At 45.8% G+C, this 24,838-nt stretch overlaps 2 protein-coding genes across 2 annotated transcripts in view; both read right to left on the reverse strand.

Annotated features, from left to right (window-relative positions):
- Positions 1-97: 97 nt before the first annotated feature.
- LOC117586858 (ecdysone-induced protein 78C) overlaps positions 98-24,838 on the reverse strand; it is a 30,982-nt gene continuing 6,241 nt past the window's right edge. The window contains 6 exon segments of the mRNA XM_034277154.1: positions 98-2,668; positions 2,732-3,007; positions 3,068-3,139; positions 3,141-3,246; positions 3,248-3,289; positions 3,291-3,711. Coding sequence (XP_034133045.1) covers positions 2,291-2,668; positions 2,732-3,007; positions 3,068-3,139; positions 3,141-3,246; positions 3,248-3,289; positions 3,291-3,711 — 1,295 coding nt within the window. The 3' untranslated portion in view covers positions 98-2,290.
- On the reverse strand, positions 4,656-8,415 carry LOC117587128 (peritrophin-48). The gene is made up of 2 exons (XM_034277628.1): positions 8,406-8,415; positions 4,656-8,349 (listed from the first exon to the last, which is right to left on the reverse strand). Exons 1-2 carry the CDS (start codon positions 8,413-8,415, stop codon positions 7,601-7,603), a joined length of 759 nt encoding a protein of 252 aa, XP_034133519.1. The 3' UTR covers positions 4,656-7,600.

The following is a 24,838-nucleotide window of genomic DNA, read 5'->3' on the forward strand; positions in this document are numbered from 1 at the left end:
ACATCGTATCGTCAGTTTTCAGTGGATGATATTTTGCAGCTGTTTATCAATTTATTCAAAGACGTTTTTGCCTGTTTGTTTGTTTGTTTGCCTTTTCTGTAATTTTATTACAATCTGCTCCAGCCATGTGTGTGTCTGTTTTTCGTTCTAATTAGTTTTCGCAGTGTTCTTATCGTCTGTTGCTTATTTGTTTTTGTAATGTGTTTGCGGCTTAGTGTTATGAATATTGTTTTTGTCTATTTTCTTAGTATGTTAGTAAAGCGAGAGCCTTGCCTCATATCTTTATGCCTGCTCATGCCCTGTACTCCAACCAGACCACAATGGGAATGGGCTTTCAGGTTGAATTGGAGTTTCCGACTCATTTATGGATGTGAATGCTTTTCTGTTTTGTTTGATATTGATATAGGTCTAGTTACACATACAAATATCTGGTTTACTTTTGCGCTGCTCGAGAACTTTGGTTTGTTCGTAGGAAGTCGGCGTCAGTTTGATTTGTTTTCTTTATTTATGCGCGCTGTAGTTGCAGTTGCAGACAGAGAGATGTTCGAGTATTATGGACTATCGTTAATACCATTTAAAATTTGACACATTGAAAAATGTAATCAAAGCTACAGTAGGTAAAAAATTGTAGCTATGTATATATTTATTATAGGTATATCATGTATATCATATATTTTATGTATAAGTTAATTAGTTAATTTAAAAATCTGTTGTGGTTCTTGTTCTGTTTGTTGTTTGTTAATGCTACATTCACAAAGTTCCATTATGCGCACTGGTTTACAAAATTAACACAGAGATTTGTTGGGGTTTTGAAATCATTATTGTGGGATCGAAGCTGGGGACTGCGTGTGCTGGCATATTAAGTGGTTTGTCTTCTAAGATATTGCAAGTCATAATATAGTCTATATATCTGCATGTATGTATGTCTATATAGTTATTGATTTCTCGATATTTTCTAATTCAATAAGCGAAAGGTACACATGGAGCATAAAATGGTCGCCACGGCCAGCTGGGATCGTGGCCACCGTCTACATTTAATATTTTCTTTGTCACACTAATAAAATGTACAAAATGTTTCTATATAAATTCAACAATCAATGCAGAGAGAGAGAGAGCTTTAGAGAGAAGAATCCATTTTTTGATTTTGTTTTTTTTGTTTCATACATATATTCGATATATGGATAGATTTGATGTGTATAATATATTTAGTTTATTTCTGATTGATTTATGATTTGCAAGTTTGATTTTCAATGTAAACGTAACACACGAAATTTAGCACCAATCTATTCAAGAATTGATCAAACAATTTGATTGTTCCAAGAGTATACAAAACGAAGCCTTAAAGCACTTAAACTAGAAAGTTATCTTAATCGTAGGTATGTCAAAAGGTTTCGATCTTAAGTGATTAACTGAACACTTTCAATGGAGGCTGTTGCCGTAGACGATCTATCCGATATAACGTCTGGAGAGATCATCGAGCAACTGATTGTGGGCGGGGACTGGCGTGGGGGTCGGGGGATAAATAATAATCAAGTCGCAGCAAGTTAATGTTAAAATTTAATTTAGATTTATTTACACGCAGATACAATAAACGCATCGATCATCATAGGCATAGATTTATCAGATTTATCAGATTATGTACCAAGTTCTTTATTTATATATGTATTTACTCGTATATATTATATATCGTTTGAATCCTTCCTCAACTCAATTCAAGCAAAACAAAATTGGGTCTTTTTGCTTTCAGACTATCTCTAACACTAGCTAGGTATATCCGATAATAGTAATTTAAGATTCTTAAAAAAAAAACCAGTTTTTATCGAACTTTAACGCTCGCCCTTCAGTCGAGTTTCTGTGTCTAATAGATAGATGCCTTGGGATAGCTGGCCAATGGTTGATTGTGGCATCGATCCTCCAGTCAGTGCTTAGAGCGGGGGTGATGGGATGGGATGGGATCTGGGATCTGCTCGAGGAGGGTGCAGCCGAATGGTGGGTATTGGATGATGTGATGATGTTTCAGAGTGCAGCTTAGCGTTGAATGATGGTTTGAAAAAATGAAATAAATAATTTATGTTTAACGCATGGATATGTTTAGCGGGTAGCGAGGGGGGGAAGAACGCCTTTAACATTGCTAATTTGCCTTTAAGCTTAGTTAACTACTCGTATGTTGGATGCTGCTGCTCTTTCTCCACTATGCTCTGTTAACGCTAAGTTCTTAAGCCTACAAGTTGTAGAATATTTGTTGCGGTTGCTTTGCACGGCCCTGGGCGTCTCGGTCTCCCCCCGCCCCCTACAGCTCATCATCGGCCTTGGGTATGTCGAAGATCTCCGCAAAGAGGGGCGGCAGCCGCAGCTTGGTCCAGTTCATTCGCAGCCAGTCTAGATGTGAGAAGTGCTTGGCCCCCAGCGAGCGCAGTTCGGGGATCTTAGCCTCGAGGGCGGGCATCAGTTGCAGCGCCTGCGGGGATCCGGCCCGAGAGCGCAGAATCTGTACGCGTAGCGCTTCGGCCACCAGCTCCCGCGCCCGACCAATCACCTTTGGCTCACTGAGTCCGGCGCGGTCCGAGGCCAGCAGCACCATGGCCGAGAAGAGGCCAATCTCGGTGTCGCTCAGCCCGTAGGCATTCAGCGTATTGGCAAAGTTCAGCAAGGCATTGACAAAGTCGGTCTGAAAGGCAGAGAGAGGGAAACATTAGAGAACTGCAGATAAGCCTTAGGGGAATGTCCTTACATCGTAGAGTATCTCCAGCTGCTGGCGTGTCAGATAGGCGCCATCGTCCAGCGTCAGTGTCGTGTCATTGATGAGACGCGCCACATGGGTGAGCCAGACCTCGAAGAAGCCCAGTTTGATCAGGATCAGCTGGTCATCTTGGGTGAAATCACAGAAGCCAGGTACGCGTTTCGCAAACTCCACAATCCGCTGAACGCCGGGCGTTACCCTGGCCGAGAATTGCTGCCAGAGCCAGATCTTCTGAAACTCCAGACTCTCCGCTACTGTGGTGGCAATCTAGACAGAGGGAAACGGCAATTAGTAGTGGCAGGAGGCAACAGTTTTCTGGGTACTTACGCCATTCTGTGGCACCGTCACTGGACGTCGCATCAGTTCCCGCGTCAGCTCCTCCGTGTAGGAGCAGTTGAGGCGATGCGCCTGCGAGACGCACACAATCACATCGTAGACGGTTAGCTCGTTGGCCGTGCCGGCCATGCCATCATGGCACATTGTCACCTGATGGCCACCAACCTCGCTGGCCATGCCGTTGCCCACGCCCACCATTTGCTGATGTCCGCCGACGACTACAACTCCCACGCCGCTGCCTCCGCTGGCATTGCTGCCGTTGTTGTTGTTGTTATTGTTGTTGTTGTTGGTGGCACTATTGCAACCGCCCAGCTCCGATGGCGAGGAGGCAATCGAACACATTTGTGGCGTTTGTGGTGTACTCGGTGTCTTCACACGGACGCTGTTCACATGCGGCGTCAGTGGCTGCTGTTGCTGTTGTAATTGTTGTATTTGCTGTTGTTGTTGTTGTTGCTGTTGCTGTTGCAGTTGATTTGTATGCAAATTATTGACAGTGGATTCATCCACATTTAATGGCGCACCGGCCAACAAGGGGCAGGCAGATGTAGAGCTCGCTCCGCCCGAACCTGCTGCGGTAGTGGACCCAGCACCGTTCAGCTCACGGGATCGCTTGGGAACACGACCATAACGTACAGCTAGATGAGAGAGAGAGGGAGAAGGGATGGTTAATAATGAAAGAAAATTGTTTGATTGATAGATTCATAAATTGTTTAAAAGTTTTGCCAAGTTGTAAAGTGTTTAAGCGAAACCGCCCCAAGTTATGCTACATTTTGGATGCCATAATTCATGTATGTAGAATGCATGTAAAAAGCATGTAGAAAGTACAGTCTGAATACGTACCTGACCCCATATCAAATACCAATTCTCAATGCGGATCAAAGTGTGGATTTTTTGTGGCTATAAAAACACTTTTTAGTTTTTCTCTAAGTAATTTCCATTTTTAAACATAATTTTTTTTTCTTTAAATACATGTACTAAAAGTACTGCCAAAATATGTTTTAAATTACATGTTTCACTCAATGTTCACACACTGAACATAATTTCTAGAATTTTTTTGCTTATCTTATTCTTCCAATTAGTCACAAAACTATTTCCCAATTTAAATTTTTAGTTTTACGCTACAAAACAGTCAATTAATATTAACACGATAGCACTGCTGGCAACCTCTACAGATTTATATATATTTAGTTAAATTCCCAGCAATAGTTTGAAAAAAGAAAAACAAGAACTGGCACACGCATAAATCTTATAAATGCGTCACACACTGGTGGCTACATCTGCATCTTTGTAGCAAATTGCCAACATTGCCGTGCGATCAACTAGAAAATTTCGGTGTCCTACAACATGTTGAAATGGAAAGGCAAACCACAGACAGAAGTCGGGGGGGGTGGGCTAAAATATATTTCAATTTCAATTTGTATTTCGTATTTTCGCATTTTGAAGTGATGTTCATTAGCCTCAGGTTTTCTTGAATTTTCCTCTTTGTAAATTGCACAACATGAAAATGTTTTCCTTTGTGCAACCAAATACTCGTGCTCGTGCTCGCACTCGCGTCTGAGCATATTTTATTAATTAAAATCGCATTTCGGCTGGCTGGCTGGCTGGCAGGCAGACAAGAGGCAAAAGCAGACGCAGCTGCTCCAGTTGCTGGCTTTCAGCTGGCGCTGTGGCTGCTCTGTGGCTGTGGCTGCGGCTGTTACTGTCTGTGGCTGTGGCTGGTCGTCGGGCAGCACTACCACCGCGCTCGCTCACTTTATCAGTGGGACATTGACCCACTGTGCTCAATATGAAAACGGAGGCAAGTGATTTTGTTGTTGTTGCTGCTGCTGTTGCTTCTTTTTTTCGCCTTATATGTGTGTATTTCTTCAGCTTTGTCTTGTTATTGTGGTTCGTTTGGTAGCCGGCGGCATCCGCGCACGCTGGTTTACAAATGACGAAAGCCTGCCCCTACTCTACACTATGCGTCAGCATTCAACACAAATAATATCGTATAATAAAGCAACCAAAGTGAAAGAAACTTCGCACACGGATTGCGCATACGCCACGTTTGCCGTTTGCTGTTGCCGGAAAAGTCTGTGCAACACGCAAGTCGACTGGGCCCACAGCATCATGCAAAGTGAAAGATGGCCATTAGTCGATGCTGACCCACATACATTTCCCGCACGACAGAAGGATCGTAAAGGTCATTAGCGTTGCCCCCCTTGACCACGCACCAACCTTGTCACAGTTACACTTTGGAGTTCTCATTGTGGCGCGAGAGGCACGCTCAACAATCACCCACCCACAAAAGCCATCAAGTGTTGGCGTTAATTGTCACAGGTCGTAAATTAATTATGGCACACACACTCGACTCCCCCCTGTCCAGCATTGGATTTGCATTATGGGGCAAACGTGGATGGATTGGGTATGTGGCTGCCACCTTCGAATCGCAGTCTACGCTAATTGCTTGTGGCGGGCACTCTCGGCGTTCTTGCTCCGTTTCTTTTGAGGTGCTTTCAATTAGCGGCTCATTGCCCATTGCCCATCATCGCCATTGCCTCACGCTTGTTGTGCCCATTGATTTTTGCAGATCGAAAAGTGCGAGGCTTGAGGAGCTCCAGAAGTGGAGCAGCTCAATGGATCTGGCTTTGAAGTGTGAATCCATAATGGTGGTGTTTAGATAGCGGCTGCACCTCTTACTTATAAGAGAATTAACCCACATTACTCTTTCTTTTCCACCCATAATCCCCCATCATTAGTTATTCAATTCAATGGCTGTGGAGCCTGGGCAGCAGCAGTGGCAGCCTGTCAGCTGTCACCACCCACAGAGGCGCACACACCCTGGCACGATGGGCACTTTGGCTCAGGTCAACATCATCCATTACACACGTTCCATGTCCCGAGCAGGCCCATTCAGGGGGGAGCCAACATACATAAATAAGCGGAGCGCATTGCTGGCCTAAGCTGAAACTTTTTTCCCATCGTGGCTGCCAGCTAAAAGCATCTTAAGTGATTTAGTGCAGCCAAATGACGAGCAGAGAGTGCCGTGGAGAGGCGGAAGAGGGCCAAGAGTGGGCCAAGAAAAGAGAGTAAGAGGTGGAGGGTTGAGTTGGAACAAACTCGTTTAGGCCATAGCCAGGGCATCCGCATCGCCAGCCAAGCCAAGCTCCCACTTCTGGCCAGGGGGAAGAAAGGATTTGGGTCACCAAAATCTGTGGCAGCAGCAGCACCATCAGTGGCAGCAGCAGCATCAGCAGCAGCCGTAAAGTGGCCAAATGTTGCCCGCATTTAGCTTACTTCCCCCTGCCCTGCCCTGCCCTGCCCCTCGCCACATTTTCGTCTCGGATTGGAGCAGCGGCCATTAGCATGCAAAGAGAGGGCCAACTGCTGGAGCGCTACATACATTTATGTACATCTGTACATGCATTTATATGTATGGATATATGTGTATGTATATGGTTGATATATTTTTTGGGCTTTAGCGTGCGCATGAATGGCCCTGCCCTGCTCTGTCCCCGACCCCGTGTTGCCGCTGCTGCTGCTGCCTGACCTCGTTTGAGGTCGTTCGTTCACCTGTCGTCGCTGCCTGCACTTTATGCACTCTACATTTGCATGACTGCATGGCTGTATGTGTATGTGTGAGGGAGAGCAGAGTAGCGTATGTGTATGTGTGTGTGTGTTTACCCAGTTACGAAATTGTCCAAAATGCTGCGGCTTACTGCTGGGTGAAAGTTTTGTTGTTTGTTTGCCGTTCAACAAAAAGTAAAACAAAAACGAAGAAAAAGCAAAAAGCAAAAAGAATTTCAGAGCCTAAGAGACTTGGGTGGATACCCTAACGATAGCGAGCTTTACAGATGAAGAAGATGAATGAGAATGCGGCGATTTTCGATTAGTAAAAGTCATAGAAACGGAAGCAACAAGTGCCAAGTTCTTTCCGAACAGATCTTTGACTATGATCTTCCATAAATTCACAGAAATATTCTGCTAGAATTCAAGAGCTGAAAACTCAAAGAACTTCAACAACTTTTCCATAAGTTTCCCATACAAAAAGTGCATTGGCTGTTCGTTGTGTCAAAGCGTCAACGTGCCTCTGGCCGCTTCTTTTGTTTGCTGTGTTCCATATGCACCTGGGTGTGCCTGCATCTGTGTGTGTGCGCCTGTGTAAGTTGGAGTATCTGGAACAGCTAAAATTGTTAGTTGCGTGCTAAATTTGTTGCTTTATGCCGGCGGCAGCAACAGCAACAACAACAAAAAGTCACACGCAGCAACCGCCCACCCAACAAAAACAACTACAACTACAACTACAAGTTAAACTAACAACCAACAAAATTGTGTCATGCAATTTGCGTAAATTATCGCAATGCCTCTGCCTCTGCTCCCTCTGCCGCTGCCGCTGCTCCCTCCGCCTCTGCTTTGTTGACTGTTGCCAGTGCATGAGGACAATTGCAGTCTAATGACCGCTGAAATGAGAATTGCTTCAGCATCGATTTGCCCTGACACATATTTATTTGATTTGGATTTGATGGGATGACAGCAAGTGGAATCCTAGTCCTGATTGATCGGACAGTTGCTCACATTCTTCGGGTAATCGCACACAAACTTTTCCCGATTGAACCACATCCCGAGCTCACAGAATCCCAACATGGGGCACCCTTCCACGCAGGTCCAAAAGGAGCGGCAGTGCTGGGCATGGGGCAGGATCTGACCATGGAAGCGGCACTGCACCTCCTTGTTGCCACAGCCAGAGGGGTGCACTGGGTTGCCTGGATATCCTGGATTTCCTGGATCTCCTGGATTTGTTGAGTTCTCACAATCTTTGCGTGGACACTGTCCAGCCACACAGGCATTCAGACTGATGTCGAAGATCTCCCCCAGGTTGCATTTCAAACGCTTTATGTAGTCCTCGCCGCATTGGAAGTACCCGCCACAGTCATTGCAGTCAGGCAGCAGATCGCCCACCTGATGGTCCTTGCAAATGCAAAAGGTATCCAAATTGGTCGCATCCTGGATGGAACAGCCAGAGAGTGCTGCTGATCTGTTGCAATCGCTGCGCGGACACTGGCCAGGCACACAAGCAGTCACTCTGCTGTCGAAGATCTCGCCTGGATTGCATTTCAGTCTCTGTATGTTGTCCAGACCGCACTGGAAGTACCCGGAACAATCATCACAGTCGGGCAGCAGATCACCCACCTGATGGTTTTTGCAAATGCAAAAGGAGTCCGAATTGCAAGGAGAATAGGTCTGAACCTGTGCCTGCACGTTCCACAAGAGCAATAGCCACAAGTTTATACAAACTGCAAAGGATTATTCCTTGTAAAGAGTACGATTGAGGCATCCGGCTGTGGCTTACCCAACTTCATGCTGTCTTTAAAGCTTTACAATCCGCACTGATTGCAGGTCGCTGGAACTTGCCACATTTTATATGTTTAGTTGTTATCTACTAAAAATCTAAAGTGCAACTTTGTTGCCACATGTGGACACTGCAATTGACCCAACTTCTAATGGTAAGCAGACATTCGTATCAGACATTTCCTGGCGATAGTCTTTCCACTTCAGTTGATGTTTGTCTTATAATGCTCGATAGATACAAGGAGTGCATAAAATAAACAACAAAAGGCAATCCCATGACACTGTCAATCCCAACAAATGACCCACAGTCCCGGACCCACAGCAGCAATCGCGGAGGAGCACGTGTTTGCTTACATTTTTTGGGGCAGGGCATTCCGACTGGGAATATGAATACAAAATCGAGTGAGAAATCAAAGACAAAGGCGCACCGCACACACTCGCCGCCTAGTATGCAAATTTCGTACTGACCTACTCCCATAAGAAAATCAAATGGAACCACAAACCAAAAGCAAAACCAAAGCAAAGCAAAGAGAAGAGAAGAGAAGAGACGATAAGAAGATATATGGGATAGAGGCATTAATATCCAAATTCCCAATTCAAATTGTGCAGAGAGCTAAGAGAGAGAGAAAGAGAGAGGCGAACAAATATTTATGCAAATCTCTCGAAGAGGGCGTCGATCTCAAGTCAATCAATCAGAATTTTTGGTTTGCTGGAGGGGGGAATCGATGAAGATAGATGGATAGTGGCACGGTACGTTCTGTGGCAAATTGCGGGCAATTAGCATGTTCTCTGTGCTGCTGGGAGAAAGGCTTTCTTTCCCTAAAAAGCTTGACGCCTAAAGTGTACCCACCCCAGTTCTGGAGTGCAAAGTGGAGAGGGGGTAAAAAGCGTTAGAAATAGTTTTATTTTCTGTCTATTTTCTGTGTGTGCTGTGTGCCTCCCATTCACATGCTCGTCTAAGCTTCTGTACCGCCTGCTGCCCACTACTATGTGAAGTCTTCCCCCCTCTTCACACAGACTCAAATGTATCTACGTATACATAATTCACTTAAGCGGGCTCAACGAAGCGAGATGAATGACCTCAATTTGAATAGTTGTCTCTCTCTCTGTCCGACTGTCCATCTGTCCATCTGTGCCGCTGTCCAGCTGTCCGCTTGTGTGTCCGCTCTGTCTATCTCTGTGTCCGCCTGTCTGTCCATCTGTTTGCTTCCATGACTGACTTTTTGGGTGCCATTTAAATCAACAAAAGCCACCGCCTACTTTTATTTTTTTGACAATCTCTTTCGTAGTCTTTTTCCACTTCTTTTGGGGAGGCCTCTTCTCTTTTATTCTCTCTCGTATATATTTTTTGTTAGATTTGATTGCATTCTTGTAAAATTATTCAAATGCTCTACAATTTTCGGGGCCAGTTTTCTCTTATTAAACACGCAGCAGCAGTAGCAGCCGCAGCCACACAGCTCCAAAGCAAAGCGGGAATTGAGGTTATAATTATAACTGCCTCTGCCTCTGCTGCTACTGCTGCCTCAACTGCTGAAAGGAGTGGCTGCCCCATCACCATCATCATCATCGTCATCATCATCGTTGTCGTCGCAGTCTCTGTCTCTGTTGTTGCTGTTGGCATCGTTTTTCTTTTTTATCTATTTGACACAATTCTCTGGGCAAAGTTGAGTTTGCTGTTGCCTCCGTTACTGCCTCCTGCCTCCTGCCTCCTCCTCCTCCTCCTCCTACCACCACGGCTCTGGCTCGCTGCTCTGTCAGAGATTTCTGTTTAGTGACACAGTTTATATTACAGGGAGTCGAGAAGCGTTCTCCCCTTGTATTTTGACTACCTAATTAGATAGAAAAACAACGAAAAAAAATAATGAAAATGTTTGCAGAATTTCGTGTTGCAAGCTACAGACAGTGGGTGGCGTTCTGCTGATTGAGTGCTTAGATCAAAGGCAGCTTGGAGTTTCGGGTCAAAAGCAAAGCACGATTTATGGCTTTAAGCATTTAGATAAATTGCCAGCGACGGGGCAGCAGCGATTCATCAGATTCTGTCTATAGAAAGCAGGCAATAAACGTTTCAATTAAGCTGCAGATGAACACAGAGATTATCGTCATCAGAAAACCACCAAAAAGACATCAGTGTTTATATGCGGATTTGAGTGAAATTACCAGATCATTAAGCGTATCTTGAACCTGTTCCAAAAACCGCATTTACTTATTTATTTCTGTATCAAAATCGAAACTGAAATGCGAATTTACCAGCAAAAAAAAAAGAGCAACAGAGATAAAAATATAATTAAATATTAAAAGCTGCCTAAAGCCAAAAACCGTTCGACAGCCGGAAGCGAAAACGAGTCCCGCGCTGGCGGTGACTGCGTATGAGTAATGCCGAGCCACTCGAGTGGGATCTTATCAAATATTTGCACTAAAATGTGCGGCTAAATTAAACAACAAAAAACAACGGCAGCAGCAGCAGAAGCAGCAAAAAAGTCAGACGCCCAAAAAAAAAGCAAACCAACAAAATAAAAGAAGCAAAATAGGTTTTCGATGCTCCAATTTGATAAGCGGGTAGCAAGCGAGCGCATTAGCAATTAGCGAATTAAATGCCAGCCCAGGCCCAGCGGCTAGCGCGCGCGTTTGTGCTATAAATGTTTCAATGAACTAAAAAAAAAGCCTTCATCCCAACATCCCGCTCTCCATACATACATATTTCTATCTATCTATCTATCTGGCTGTAGGAGCCTTAATGAAAAAACAAACAATTAAATTAGCCAAGAGGCAAACGTCAGGCCAAAGACGAAGGCGAAGACAAGAATGCGAATCGACAGAGGAAAACTAGAACGCCGCCACATTTGTGGGATGCCAACCACAGTACAGTAGTCTGTCGAAGGGGCAGGGCAGGGCAGGGCAGGGCGGTGGCATGACAGAGACAAGATACAGATACAAAGCGGAGAGATGAGATCAATGCTCGCAGTCAGCCGGCAGTCCAATCGAACGTTGGATCGTTGGCTGATCGATCGTTAGGGAAGGCAGGGCCAGTGATTGATTGAATTAATAATACAAATTAACAGCGCCAAGTAGGTAAGATCAATGATCGGCCAGAGCCAAGTGGCACGGCGTGCCAGTGGGTGCTGCTACGCTTTGAACAGCAGAGCTGCCCCGACTGTCTGTCTACAGCGGTCACAGCACCAGCGAAACGCCTAATAGTGTAATTGTGGGGGGAGGATCTACTGTAATTGAGTTGAATGAATGTTTGGATCAATCGAAGAACTCTGTGTGTGGATCATAAATTGGAATGATCACTGATCAGTGGTTATTGATGATGAACGCTTGACTACAGAGATCCACAGGATTGCTTCACTGATACACGTTCTGGCAAATATAAATCCGTGCCGATGATTGCACAGTCAATTTGATCATCCCATGTTATCCTCATGGCGAGAATTCACATTCCCTCCATCGAATCTCAACATAATCAGATCACTTAGTGGACCATCGATAGCGACCGTTTCCTGTCTGCTCTGCTCTCTGGCTCAACATAATAAGATCAACATCAGATCCGTCACCATATTGTCAATGAAAGTCAACAAGAGTCGTTGTCTTCATTATGAGGAGGTCGGTCTCTCACACACACACACATTTGCACACACACATCCGCACGATCATTGACCGGGGAGCCAGAGCGTTGCAGGCGCGTGAGTGATTTCGTTGACTCCTCTTCCTCTCTTGGCTCTGCTGCTGATGGAGCTGCCGTTGCAGGAGTTTTCAGACACAGGCCCCAGGGCACCGGCACTGTCCAATGGCTACTGATCGCAACAGCAGAAGCAGCAGTGAAGGAGCATTGGAACCAGCAGCACCAGCACCCTGCCCTGACAGTGCGTTGAACTATAAACGTCGTTGTCGTGGAGGATGATGCTCGTTCTTCGTTTTTGCACTCTTAAACAGGGTATTATGGTTTTCAGCTGAGGTTTAAACTATATTTTTAATGAATGTCAATTTCCTATGCCTAGCAATCCTATAATTTTCGAGATTTTATGCAGTAACTCGCTTCGAGCTTGTACACAGATCGCAACTAATCGCCTTAATTAGTTAAGCTTCCATAACAAGAATCGCTCTGAAAGGGTATCATATGTTTCGAGCTTTAACGAATTTCTCTCCCTTTTTGCTGTTGTGTTTTTGTCTTTAAAGATCTCTTCTGTGGTTGTTGCTGGCTGGTGCTGTTGTTGTGGCATTTCATTCTTGATTTTGCTTTTGTGTTGCGTTGTTTGGCAACGTCATCGTCATTATCAACAACATCGCAGCAGCAACAAACATCATTACGATGATTTCCAGCGTCATTATTATGCGAGAGTCTGATGTTGAAGTTGTACGTTTTTTCCTTCTTCTCATTTTGCAATATCATAATCAGTTAGCCCCCGCACTTCTGATCTCACCCACTCTTCAACTCACTCTCTTTGCTCTTTCCCACACCCTACGCTCATTTAGCAAATTCGAATTTCGAATTCGGTGCAACGAACGCGAATTTTATAGCTGTTTCTCTCCATTTTTTCCCTGTTTCGGACTCTCTCTTTTTTTGGGGCTTCTGTCCTCTCTTCTCTCTTCTGCCTCCACCTTTCAGTGCACGATCTGCTTTTTGGATCAGCTGTGTGGTGCTGGCTGCTCTGTGGAGGTCGATCCCTTTATGGGCTCTGCTTTCTGCTTGCGGACTGCTATCAAAATGCATCGCTGGCGGTGCTTCACCCTTTGCAGTCGCCATGCCTTGCTTTGCCGTCCGCCGTCTGTCCGCTGACGTCAGTCCATCTCCCTTTGCCCTGTTCTTTCTGTCTGTCTCTTCCCCCTACTCGGTGCTCTCTGGCCGTCCGTAAAGTGTCAATGCACTTGTTCTTGTTTCCCCCAGCAGCAGCAGCAGCAGCAGCAGCAGTGAGTGTGTGTGCGTTGATTGTGTTTGTTGGCGTAGTGCGTGTGTGCTTGACTGCGTCGTCGTCGTCGTCGTCTTCACGTGCGTCGCCTCCTGCTGTTTGGGCATTGCTTTCCTGCCTCCCTCCCTCTGAATGTTCCTCTTTGCTCCTCTATGTTTTCCTTTGCTCCACTGGGCTCACTCTTACTCCTTCTCTGCTTAGCACACTACTCTCTCTCTCTCTCTCTCTCTCGCTCTTTCTCTACTCCCCTATGCTATCCACTTCCACTCTTCTCTTCCTGCCATGGCACCCAGGTTGTTCAATCCTTTTGGCTTTCCGTTTTTCAAGCACTGTGGCAGCAACAGTGGGTCTACTGCACCGAAAATCTTTTAACTAAGCAGAGAAGTGCATTCCAAGGTGTATGATGGAATATTTACTAAAAAGATGCTGACAGTACGATGCCTTAATTAGCAGTTTAGGTTAATTTTTATGCCGAAAAAAAATATCTCATGACCCCACGGTCTGCCTCGAGTGCCTTCCCAGTCTGCCTCTCTCTGTCTCCATTCCCCCTCTCTGGACGTTGCTTCGGTCGTTGGACGTTTGCCTGTTCGTTGGTGCTCCTCCTGCCCCTTTTGGCACTCCGACGACTGGCTGCTGCTGCCTTTGCACTTTGGTGCATCCTTGTCTGGCGTTTGAACTTTTTTGTTGCTTTTGTGTGTGTGTGCAATCTTTGTTCGGCAGACGTCTGGGGCTCTGGCCAGCACTTGGTTTATGCTCTTTGTGTGCCTGTGTGTGTGTGAGTGTACTTTCCATGTGTGTGCATTGGCATTTGACTCCATTTAAAGTTTGTTTCGCTTTATTTTGCAAATAAAATTAACTCCAGCGTGGAGGGGAAGTGCAAGTGAAAATTGTTGAGGATGCAGTCGGTCCCTTATCCCTCTCTGATGGTGATGGTGGCCCCTTCAGCCACTTGAGGCATCTGCTAATGAGACAGTGACAGCGCCAGGTTACGCATAAATATGAAATGCTGCACACACACATTAGGCACCCCCTTTACCCTCTCACCAAGAGATTTGTGTGTGGGTTTTGCATCTTGCTGTAAAGTGCTTTAAATGGTCACAGGAGTGCCACAAAGAAGATATTTGCATTACAATGAACCAAGATAAGTTGAAATTTAGCAGAGGAAACTATTCTAGTGCCATTATATCAGAGAATGCAAAACATTTCAATCAAAATTTGAATCTTGTTCCACTTAAAGCCATCTTAAGACTTGGATATTTGCATCCGCTTCCATTCAAAATGTTTTCTAAAAAAAAAAGCCACAACTTTTTGGACACGAAGAAGACGGCATTTTCCCAGCGACCCCGATCCGCCTGCGCTTAACGCTTTTAACCCACTTTAAACATGTCTGCTTTTGGGGCACCACAGCTCCGAGCGACAGTCGAGCGTCAGTCATTAGCCAGACAACGGCCACAAAAAGCCACTATCTTCATCTCTTTCTCTATCGCATGTCTCATCAGCCGTGGAAGCGGACACAACGGGCTGTCTCAGCCTCTGTCGCTGCCACTGCCACTGCCCCTGCCGCTGTCCCGCTGCCTCTGTCTCAGCTGAAAGCCATCAACAGAATTTAATAGGCTCATCAACACACAGAGAACCTCGTCGTGGTAACTCCATCCCAGAGAGAATCCGCACTTCCTCTCACACCTCGTCTCTTGCGTTGCCAACAAAAACCACCTGTGCAACATTTTAATACATTTTGTAATAAAAAGAGACGTCATTAAAGTGGCAACTCCCCAAGTAACTGGCGAGAGATACGCTATGCTACGCTGCTCTGCCTCATGCTGCTGTTGCTGCTGCTGCTGCCACCTTGTCACCCCCACTCGCACTCCCACCAAAACAGTTACTGTCGACGCCCCTGTCCATTCAGACGTTTGGTTCTGTTCTGTTTAGCGCTCTGAATGGTGTAGCCAGAGCCCGAGCCGTCTACATTTGTGGCAGGCCACATCCAGCCCGTCAGTCATTCAACATTTTGTGCACTTATTAAACAGATATTTTGCGTGCTGCCTCCTGGCTTCTGCAACATCATCATCATCATCATCATCAGCATTCTGAGGTGGTTCTGCTCGCCTGCACCTTCCCTCACTCATTTTGTGGCATCGTCCGCGACTGTGAGGTAAGTGAGGGTGGTGTGTGGTGTGGTGGCCAGGTTGCAAGTTCCCTCAATGTCTGGTGTTCTCTCTCTCTTCATTTAGAGGTCACTTCTTCGGTGCTGTGCTGCTGCATTTCCACTTTGTATCTACTCCCAGAGTGTGTGTATCAGTTTCTGTCCAAGTACTTGTATTTCTGTGTCTGTGTATCCATGTATCTTGGCCTGCCAATGCAGCCAGGCGTATCATTCTGTGGCGGCTGCCATTCCAAATCAAAACTAAAACAGTTTGCGGTATATTCTTGGCACAAAACTGTCAATTACGTTGAGGGCTAACACACACACAAGCACAAAAGATTGTCCGTATACACAACAAATGGTTTTGAAAGTTCTCCAGTCTCGTTTCTGTTTCTGCCTTCGTTTCTATAGCTGCTGAAATACCCTAAAAACTCTTTGTAGATTCATTTATGTATATAAGAAATGTTTGCCAAATTGTTGACACATCAAATGCGAATCGCTCATCCATATAAGTTCATTAATGTCAACGGACAATATCGACCCCGCCCATCAGCTCTCCAACTTATTTGCTAATGACAACACACACACAAAAGAGACCCAAAAGAAACGACACAAAATAAAATAATAATGAATAAATAACAAGAAACATACAAACATACACACATCAGAAAAACACACTCTCATGGGGTGAGATACAAATGTATCTGTAGCCATACAATGGCCACTCAGTCGTAGCGCAAAATACGAAGCAAATATGTGGGTCAATTTTGTAATAAACTAGACAAAAACAGCAACAACAACAAGAACTTGGAGCTTGGCTAATGGGAATATGCTCACACATGCGAGAACCGAAGTTCCCAGGGGAAGAATCCTAAACGGAAGAGGAATTTGCAGATAGCTTGGGAGCTAAGGAAGGAAGGTATGTGCTTTTGGTATTCATAATTGATTCTTATAGTAATTATTGCTATCTGTATTTACTGTCTGAAGTTTCATATTAAAAACTTGGGGAATACTTTGCATAGCAACAAATTGAACGTACAACAGCACAACGGCATGGTGAATGCTTCATTGACAAGAAACCAGGACAAGAATCGTAATGGATTTAGGAATTAGAACGAAGATCCAAGTCAGAGACTGAGTAAACTGATTTTAACCGATTTCTGCCAGCACTTGTGGTTATAGCTGCCTGCCGCATCTTGCTCCCCTTTACTCTCCTCAGTCTATGTGGATGTGCTACTCAGAGTTCTGTGGCAGAGTCAATTACCCTGAGCTCTTGGGTAATTGGCCCCACTGCTGCGGCCCCGACGTCTTAACTGTTAATGGGCGCTTGACTTGGCTTAACGGTAACAGAAGCCAGCAGCTAGGCAGAGCTGCTCCATGCCACATTTTGGTCAATGAGCTTCGGCCTCATCCGCGATGTATCTCATGGATACATAGACACAGAGCATGAGCATGAGCTTCAGTTACAGCTTGTGTATGTTGATGAAGCTTAGGCTTGTGCTAGTTTTGGATACCGCCGGGTCTCGGCAGATGATTTCATGCTTTTTGAGATTTAATTGTTATTCATTTGGCTGCCCCAATCGTCGTCTTCGTCGTCTGTCGTTGGTCGTCCGACGGCGGCGTCTCTCTTCTACTAGTTGTTTTTGTTTGTTGTTCGTTTTAGTTTCGTTTTTGGCTTTGGCCAAACCTTGAACCGCACGCGTTCGGTTTATTGGCCGCTTTTTACTACAAATACCGTTCGTTCGCTTCGCTTCGCTTGCCTTCTCGACTGACTTCTGATGATTATGATCATGATGATGATGATGATGATGATAAAGTTTAGCCATTGCTTTAGTGTGGATTATTTGTGTGTGAGTGTGTGTGTATCCATCCACCTGATGGGTGGGTGTGTGGGGTGCTCCTGCCATTAGCTGTTATCCCTGTCATGTCAGGGATTGTCTCTCTTTATTCCTGCTGTTCCTACTTAACCTAGTTTGCTTTTGCTCTTTGTAGCTGTCTCTTTTTTGTTGTTGTACTTATGGCACATAATTTATTCAATGGTTTTTGGGCCGGGACTGTCCATTCGAAAAGGGAATATTCGGCTGAAGGAAAGTGCTGGCAGAAGCCATTTATAGGGCATCATTGTAGTCGCTGCTTGGACCTCATCAATGTTTGATTCGCTTAGAGCAAAAAGCTGAAAACGCACAAGGACAACATTTAATGTTAATGAACTCGGCAAACAAGTGCACGGCGGCTATGGGTGCGAGAGTATCTATCTATCTATTTATCTATCCATTTATGTGTTTCTGTGTATCTTTGTATAAATGTGTCTGTATGTAGCTTTGTGTATTGTTTATATAGTTTGCGAATTTGTCAACTATTTTATGCGAGGCCCCGACCGACCCATATGTACGAGTCGCACACATAATAGATACAAATGTATTCATAGTCGGTTCGGTTCGGTTCGGTTCGGTTCGTTCGGATTGAACGCCTATACAGACACACCACCGACCGACTCGACTTGAACTCTGCTGTGGGGCAGTGATTCTCGTCCAGGGTTTCGGTTGATAGCCGCCGCACGAGCACCAGCAGCAGCACCAGCTGAAACTCAAGTCACAGAAGCAGCTGCTAATAGGAGCATTAATAGGATTCTCCTCTATGGCTCTGGCAGTGCACCTGTTCCAGGGGCAGCTGGGTCTTTGAGCTTCAAGCTGTAGCTGGCAGCATTTTTTATGTTTCCGGTTCTGATTAGAAAAAGAGAATGCAACGAGCCAGTGGCTGTGGCAGTGGCAGTGGCAGAGGAATGCCAATGCAAATGCAGGCATGGCCAGTACCAGAGTCTCAGCCCAAGACAGAGACAGAGCCAAATCAATTGCCCTGAAGGTTCTTACCTGCCGCCGCCAAGGAGTCAAATCAAAACAGAAAACACACACAGATGCACACACAAACACACTGCAATGAAAGCAGCAACCAGTTTCGCAAACGAAACCAGTTTTTTGGGGCCAGTTGTAAAGTTAATAATAAGCAAAAGGAAAATGGAAATTTGCACACAAATAGGAAGTAAAATTTGTACGGCCGGCCCCACCACAAAGGCAGGAAGTGTGATTCCGGAGCGCAAGTGAATGAACCTGATGGGCAGTGCACGAGTGCGAGCAGCGGCATTCGATTACTCAGCGATTGTTAATTCGATTGCAATTGATATTAAGCATACGACTTGTATGACAAAAATCTCTCCTGCACACTCACACTCACTCCCCTCAATCCCTTTTCTTTTCCAGAGAGTTGCTTCCCGGAAACGAACAAAAGAAATTCAGTGCAAAAATTTACCATTCAATCGGGAGCTGCTCCTGTTGGATGTTGGAGGGGTTATCCAAAAATAGGCTCTCTCTTCTCGCTCTCTCTTGGCCTCTCTCTCACTCTGTTTTGTGCGTTCGTCTCCCTCTCGCTGTTGGAGTACCTTCTGGGACCGTTGGACCGTTCCTTATTAATCTTATTCTTATTCCAATTCGAAAACTTCACTTGAGAAACGTTTTGTACACCGATTTTTCTCGCTGTTGCTTTAATTTCACTGCTCTGCTTTTTTTTGCTCTTATTTTTTAACCTTTTTTTGGGGAAGCTTTTTTGTATTTTTGGGGAAGAAGTGTTCTTTATCTGGAGGTTTTTTGAAATTCAAATCACACAATGCCCCGAAATCAATTTATGCAACGCAGAGGGAGGGGCGGAGAGGCAGCACGGACCGCAGGGAGAGTAGGTGTTGGTGAGTAGGTCTTGGGGTGTGGTGTGCTGCGCTGCGGAGGGGGGCCACGCGTAAATTGTTGAGTGTATATTGAATTTAACGCACTTTTATTTGATCTTTTTTGTGTATTTTTTGCAGTTTTTTGGGTAACGATTTTCAGGCTGCTTTTTCCTGCTTGATACACAAAACGAAACGAAGTGCTGCCGCTGCTGTTGCTCCCACTTTTGCTGCTGCTGCTGCTGCTGCGAATGTTGTTTGTTTGTTGCCGTTGCCGTTGCTGTTGCGGTTGTTTGTCCCGTCCGTTTGGTGGAGCATTCGCGTGCCGCGCGCTGAGTCGCCGAGAGACAACTGAAAACGACAGCGAAACGAAGGCAACGAAACGTTGGGGCCCTGCTCCCAGTCGCTGCCGCGGCCGCTGCCTCAGTCGCAGCTGCGGCTGACGCTGACCGAGCAAAGCTTTTTACAGCAGCAGCAGCTGAAGAATACCAGAAGCAAAACAAAGAAGTGAAAAGAGCATAAGTGATGTGATGGCGAGAGAATGCAAGAGAGAGCGACAGTACGTGAGAGAGAGCGCGCGCACACAAGCGTTCACAGAGAGAGAGGGAGAGAGTGTATGCTAGAGAGAGAGAGAGAGCTTTTGGCGCTGCAGAACTTTCGAGTGCAGCAGGAAGCGTAGCGTTGCAGTTGCAGTTGGCAGCGTCGCTGCTGTCGCTGCCTCAGCCAACGTCGACAGCGCACCAATTGAAATTGAGTAACAAGATTTGTTGCTGCCGCCGACAGTGACGCGCCACTGTGTGTGTGTGTTTGTTGCATGCAACTGCAATCTGGTTGATGCACAACGATGCAAAAAAATAAAAAGCTGCCTAACCGGTGTTAGATGCATTTGCATTTTCTGCAGTTTGGCAACACACACAAAAAAACCAAAAACAGAAGGAAAAACTGAAGGAAAAATCAAGCAAACAGAATAGCGAAAAATGTTGCTGCGCTGGCAGTTACATAAGCCTTGATTTAGATGATGGCTTAAATGTGCCTGTGTGCGTGTAGCCACCACACACACACACATATACTCTATCTCTCTCTATCTTGAGCTTTGCAATAAGGAAGTATCTTTTCGTGTCAGTCGTCGGGGCCTCTGTCTCTGGGACTTTGGCGGCTTGGTTTTAGGTTTTTGTCTATTTTTTTGCACAGCGGAGATGGAAATGGAAATGTAGACAGGACGCATCGCTTGACAATTTCCGGCTTGAACAGAGTTTTCCACGCACACACACAAGCAACCCAAATTGCATCCGCCTGATATTGGAAAATTGCATTGAGCTGAAAGGAAAGTTGATGCTTGAGGCTGAACAGGAAAATGAAGCCCTGGCTGGCTTCTTCTCTTTCCAAAAAGTTTTCTCTTTAAGTTGTGTGTTTTTAGCCTTAGTTTAAACCCTCAGTTTAAGTACAACCCCCCCAGCCCTGTCTCAACATTGTTTTCTACATTCACTAATTGGGGGTTTTAGCAGCGCCGCCAATCTGTGCTAAACATGGGCGCAAATGCTATGCTCCCAACCCCAATCTGGGTGCAACTTACAACCGTTATGGAGCAGGCAGGGGGTAGTGGTGGCTAATTTGCAACACGCAACATGCAGCGCCCACCACTGGCCTTATTCCTTCCATTTCCCCCTCTGTATTGCACGCGTCTCAAGTGCCGATTTCCTTTTGCAGCTGCGATCCCTTGTTCCATGCCCTTTTGGGCATGTCAGGCACGTTTTAACACGCTGCCAGTTTTGATTTAATTTAGTAACAGCTCAAAGATGTAGTGCACCGAGGGGCAAGCACACAGTAGTACTCGGAACAGGGAGCCGCCATCGATCAAGTTGCAGCAGCAGCTTACCCCATCATCATCATCGGGGGCATCGTTTTGATAAAGTTGAGCATTGAGATCAGCCGCAGATCAGCCAGAGCTCAGCCACAACTCAAGCAATTTAACATGCAACCTCAGAGCAAAATCTTTCAACGTAATCTTTTAGCTGCAGCTCTCCCATCTCCCATCTCCCATCGTTTGAAACTTCATCTTCAATGTTTCAACTTCAGCTTGATTAAGCAGTTAAATCAAAAGCGCAGTTAGTGTCGGGAAGTGCCGGGAAAAGCACTTAGTGCGGGGCTGAAGGTGTTCCCAACGAGCAGCCGTCAAAGTTGCCGCCGCCCGTCATCGTCATCATTGTCGTGATGATCATGATCATTATCATCATTTGTGGCCACACTTGAGAGCACACCACTCTCCCATGCAGCATGTGGCAGGAGTAGGAAAAGGTCAACGCATTCTGCGAATCGTAAAGGGAAATGCCACACAAACGAGCAACACAAGCAGCAGCAACATCAGCCGCAACATCGAAGCGGCGTGTTAATTGAAGACAGACAGGCAACCAAAGCTGCCATGAAAGGCGGCAGCAAGCGGTGAGGGGGGAGCTGCCACTACCACTGGCCAGCAGTTAACCAAAGTGGAGAGCAGCGAGCAGCGAGCAGCGACGAGCTCTGTGTTCGAAATACACAATGCTTCACTGATTTCTGCGTTGCAGTTTGCCGCAGTTTGCAGTGGCATTTGAAGTTGTTTCCTTATTTCTGGCTCTCCCAACATGCAGCAGCAACAGAGGCTACTCCCCATAGACTTTGATCACTTTGCTGGCTGGTTTCATGTTCGTAATTAAAGTTTAAAGGTTTTTTGGGGCTGCCACTATCAAATGACAATCCCACTCTTCCGGGTGGCTTCATCATTTTGAAGCTGCCACTCAACGACGCATGAAGTTGCAGCAGGTACAGGCGGCAGCCTAATCAAGGCAGCCCTCTTCTATCTGCTACTCCCCAACCCCCCCGCCACTGATAATGCCATGTTGTTGACGTCGCTGGCCAGAATCGCGGAAGCGCCAAGAAAAATGCGTGCCATCGTCGTCCGCGTCGTTCTTGCTGCTTTGGGCATTGAACCCGCAGGCGGGTGCAATTGCCGATGCGCTGTCAACTATTGTGTGTCTCTGTGTGTGTGTGTGTGTGTGCGAGTGCTTACGGGTAATGGCATCGCATCATAATCATTTATTTTTGCACTAGACAACAGCCATCACCACATCGCATCACAAAGTGCGCTGGCTAATTTTATAAACTTCTTTTCTTCTGCATCGTCTGTGCATCGTTTGTTGTTGTTCTTTTTAGCGTTTTGCCTCACATTTTTTTGCATATATATATATATTTTTTATGATATTTACTAAGAAATTCTTATGCAGCGCACGTTGTGGAGTGGGGAAAGGAAAGGCATGCGCGGGCGGGGGCGACTGTGATTGACATTTAGAAGTCAACGTTCGGTGGGGTTCGGTTCGGCTGCCCTCGTTGCTTCTGCTGCTGCTGCTGCTGCTGCTGCTGCCATTGTCTTGGCCAATTGCCCCCGCACCACATTGAACATATTTCTTGCCAATTTGTTGATGGCTTTTGACATTAATTGTGTGTTTGTTGCAGGGCGAAGCATAGCGAGGGGGCTCCCATAATTGCAAGTCGACAGCAATCGATGGAACTCGTGAGTGAACTGGCTTGCAGTCCCCTTCTAATTACTATAATTGGAGTGTGATAATCTGCAAAAGTCATCTGTAAGAATCTGCGTAGTAATAGTTAAAGAAAATTGACTTTTCACAGCTCATTTGTTTGGTCCAATTGCTAATGCTTAACACCCCAAAGTATGGCCTTAGTCATTTGTGTTTACTTTTGAGTAGAATTCCCCTTTTCAAATCCAATGTCAAGGTTACTCATCCATCAAACAATGACAATTTGTTGTGCAATGTTTGGCAATTTGTTCAACTGTGAGTAGAGCGCCACTCATTGCTACAATCATTGGGTGCAAATAGAACCCGAAATATGCGTGGAAAGTTACCCAAAGTGAGTCACGGGATTGCTGTACTCTCGCATGTAAATTTCCTTTTTGGGCAAAGTAGCAAGTGATGCAGAAATGTGCAAATTGCACGACCAAACGCTGTTGTTGAGATGCTCTGCAAGGGTCACAAAGTTCCCTGAACTTTCGGGGTATCCCCCTCTGAATTTTGTACTTGCAACAATTTCGTGCTTCGATCAGACAGCAAAGTGTCAACTGATTTATCTTTGGGCAAGTGTTTTGTATCCAGGCGACAAGGTGTTAATTAAACTATAAGTAGAGAGAGTCAGACCACAATCGGGTGCAACATCTAGGCGGCACACACGAACAAACCGCTGCGGGCGGCTCGATGTAATTGGAGGACAGATTGCCAGCGTTGTGGCAGCGGGGCACGCAGGCGTAACACGCCGGACAATGAGAACAATGAACCGCAACGCAGCCTGTTGCATAAATTAGCGAATGCAATTAGTCAGTGGGTAGATGTTGCACTCTGACGATTGAGTCATCTTTTGGCTGCATTCGTTCACCTGCAACAGGTGCTGCTGCTGGTGTTCGCTTTTGTTCTCCAGATTAAAATGTTTAAAGACTCAACGGACCAGCGAATCGTTTACTCAACTTTTCGATTTATGCAGCGAACACATTTTCGCGCTGCCAAAAATCTGTTTACAAATCGAGCAACTTAAATGCATAATTAAAAAATGAAATGATATTTCAGCGGCAACAAATTTGTTGACCATTTTATATTTATATTTCTCCACGCCTCGGTGTTTATGGCATTTGTTGTGTTTGTTTGTTGTTGGCCGCCAGCAACACATCAAGTTGGGGGAGCCATTGGACTCTGTTCTGGAGGCGCACTGCAAGGGGCAGAGCGGGGAAGGCAGCGGAAGTCAAACTGAAAGTGAAAGGCCCCTGGGGAGGAGCGCAAGAGCAGTAAATGCCTGAGGGAGCTGCAGAAGGTTTGCTGAACTCGCGAATAAATATTGTAAAAGGTTGAATGACAGCGAATTATGTAAGTGGGAAGATACAGAGAAGCCTTAAGCTGAGCAGAGTGAGAGTGAGAGAGAGAGAGAGAGAGACTCCGCTCTAGTTACAGCGATGACCCATCAACCCATTCCCAGCAGTTATGCCCTTTGAACGATAATCGAAAGACTGCCCAGAATGTTGCCTCCTTTGTTCTCGGCAATTTTTCTATTGCCAAATAATACAAATCTCGACCGAAACAATGGCCAAATAAAGCTGTGACTCTGTAGCCTGTGACTCTCTGTGACTTTAATGTAACCAACGAAACAACAAAAGACAATTGTCAGAACGGCACGGCACACGAAAATCAGAACAGAACCGAGCGAGCGAGCGAGCAGAGCGGAGGCCAACAATGGACCAAAAAGCGAATTCAAAGCGATTCAAGCCAGCAGAACGAGCCAGGGAGAAGGGGTTTGGGTACGGTTCGGTTCGGGTCTGTGGGCCTGGCCAAATGGTGGATTTGGATTGGCCTGGCAGCCTGACCCAGTTTACGCCACAATTATAAGCCAGTCTTGCTCTTTGTCTTTGTTCTTGTCACTGCGCAGGCGCAGCAGCAGCAGCAGCAGCAACAACTGCCACAAGAGCAACAGTTTCATTTTGCACTCGATTTTTTGGGCGTCTAGAAGAGTCGTGTGGCAACGAGACACAACGAAACGAAACGAAACGAAACGAAACGAATCTTTGGCGCTGACATTTGATAGTTGGCTTTCAAATTGACTACAATTGAGTCGAGACGAGAGCCAGAGCTGTTTGATTCTGT

The sequence above is a fragment of the Drosophila guanche genome, unplaced genomic scaffold (genome assembly GCF_900245975.1).
Source record: "Drosophila guanche unplaced genomic scaffold, DGUA_6, whole genome shotgun sequence".
Classification (NCBI taxonomy): Eukaryota; Metazoa; Arthropoda; class Insecta; order Diptera; family Drosophilidae; genus Drosophila; species Drosophila guanche.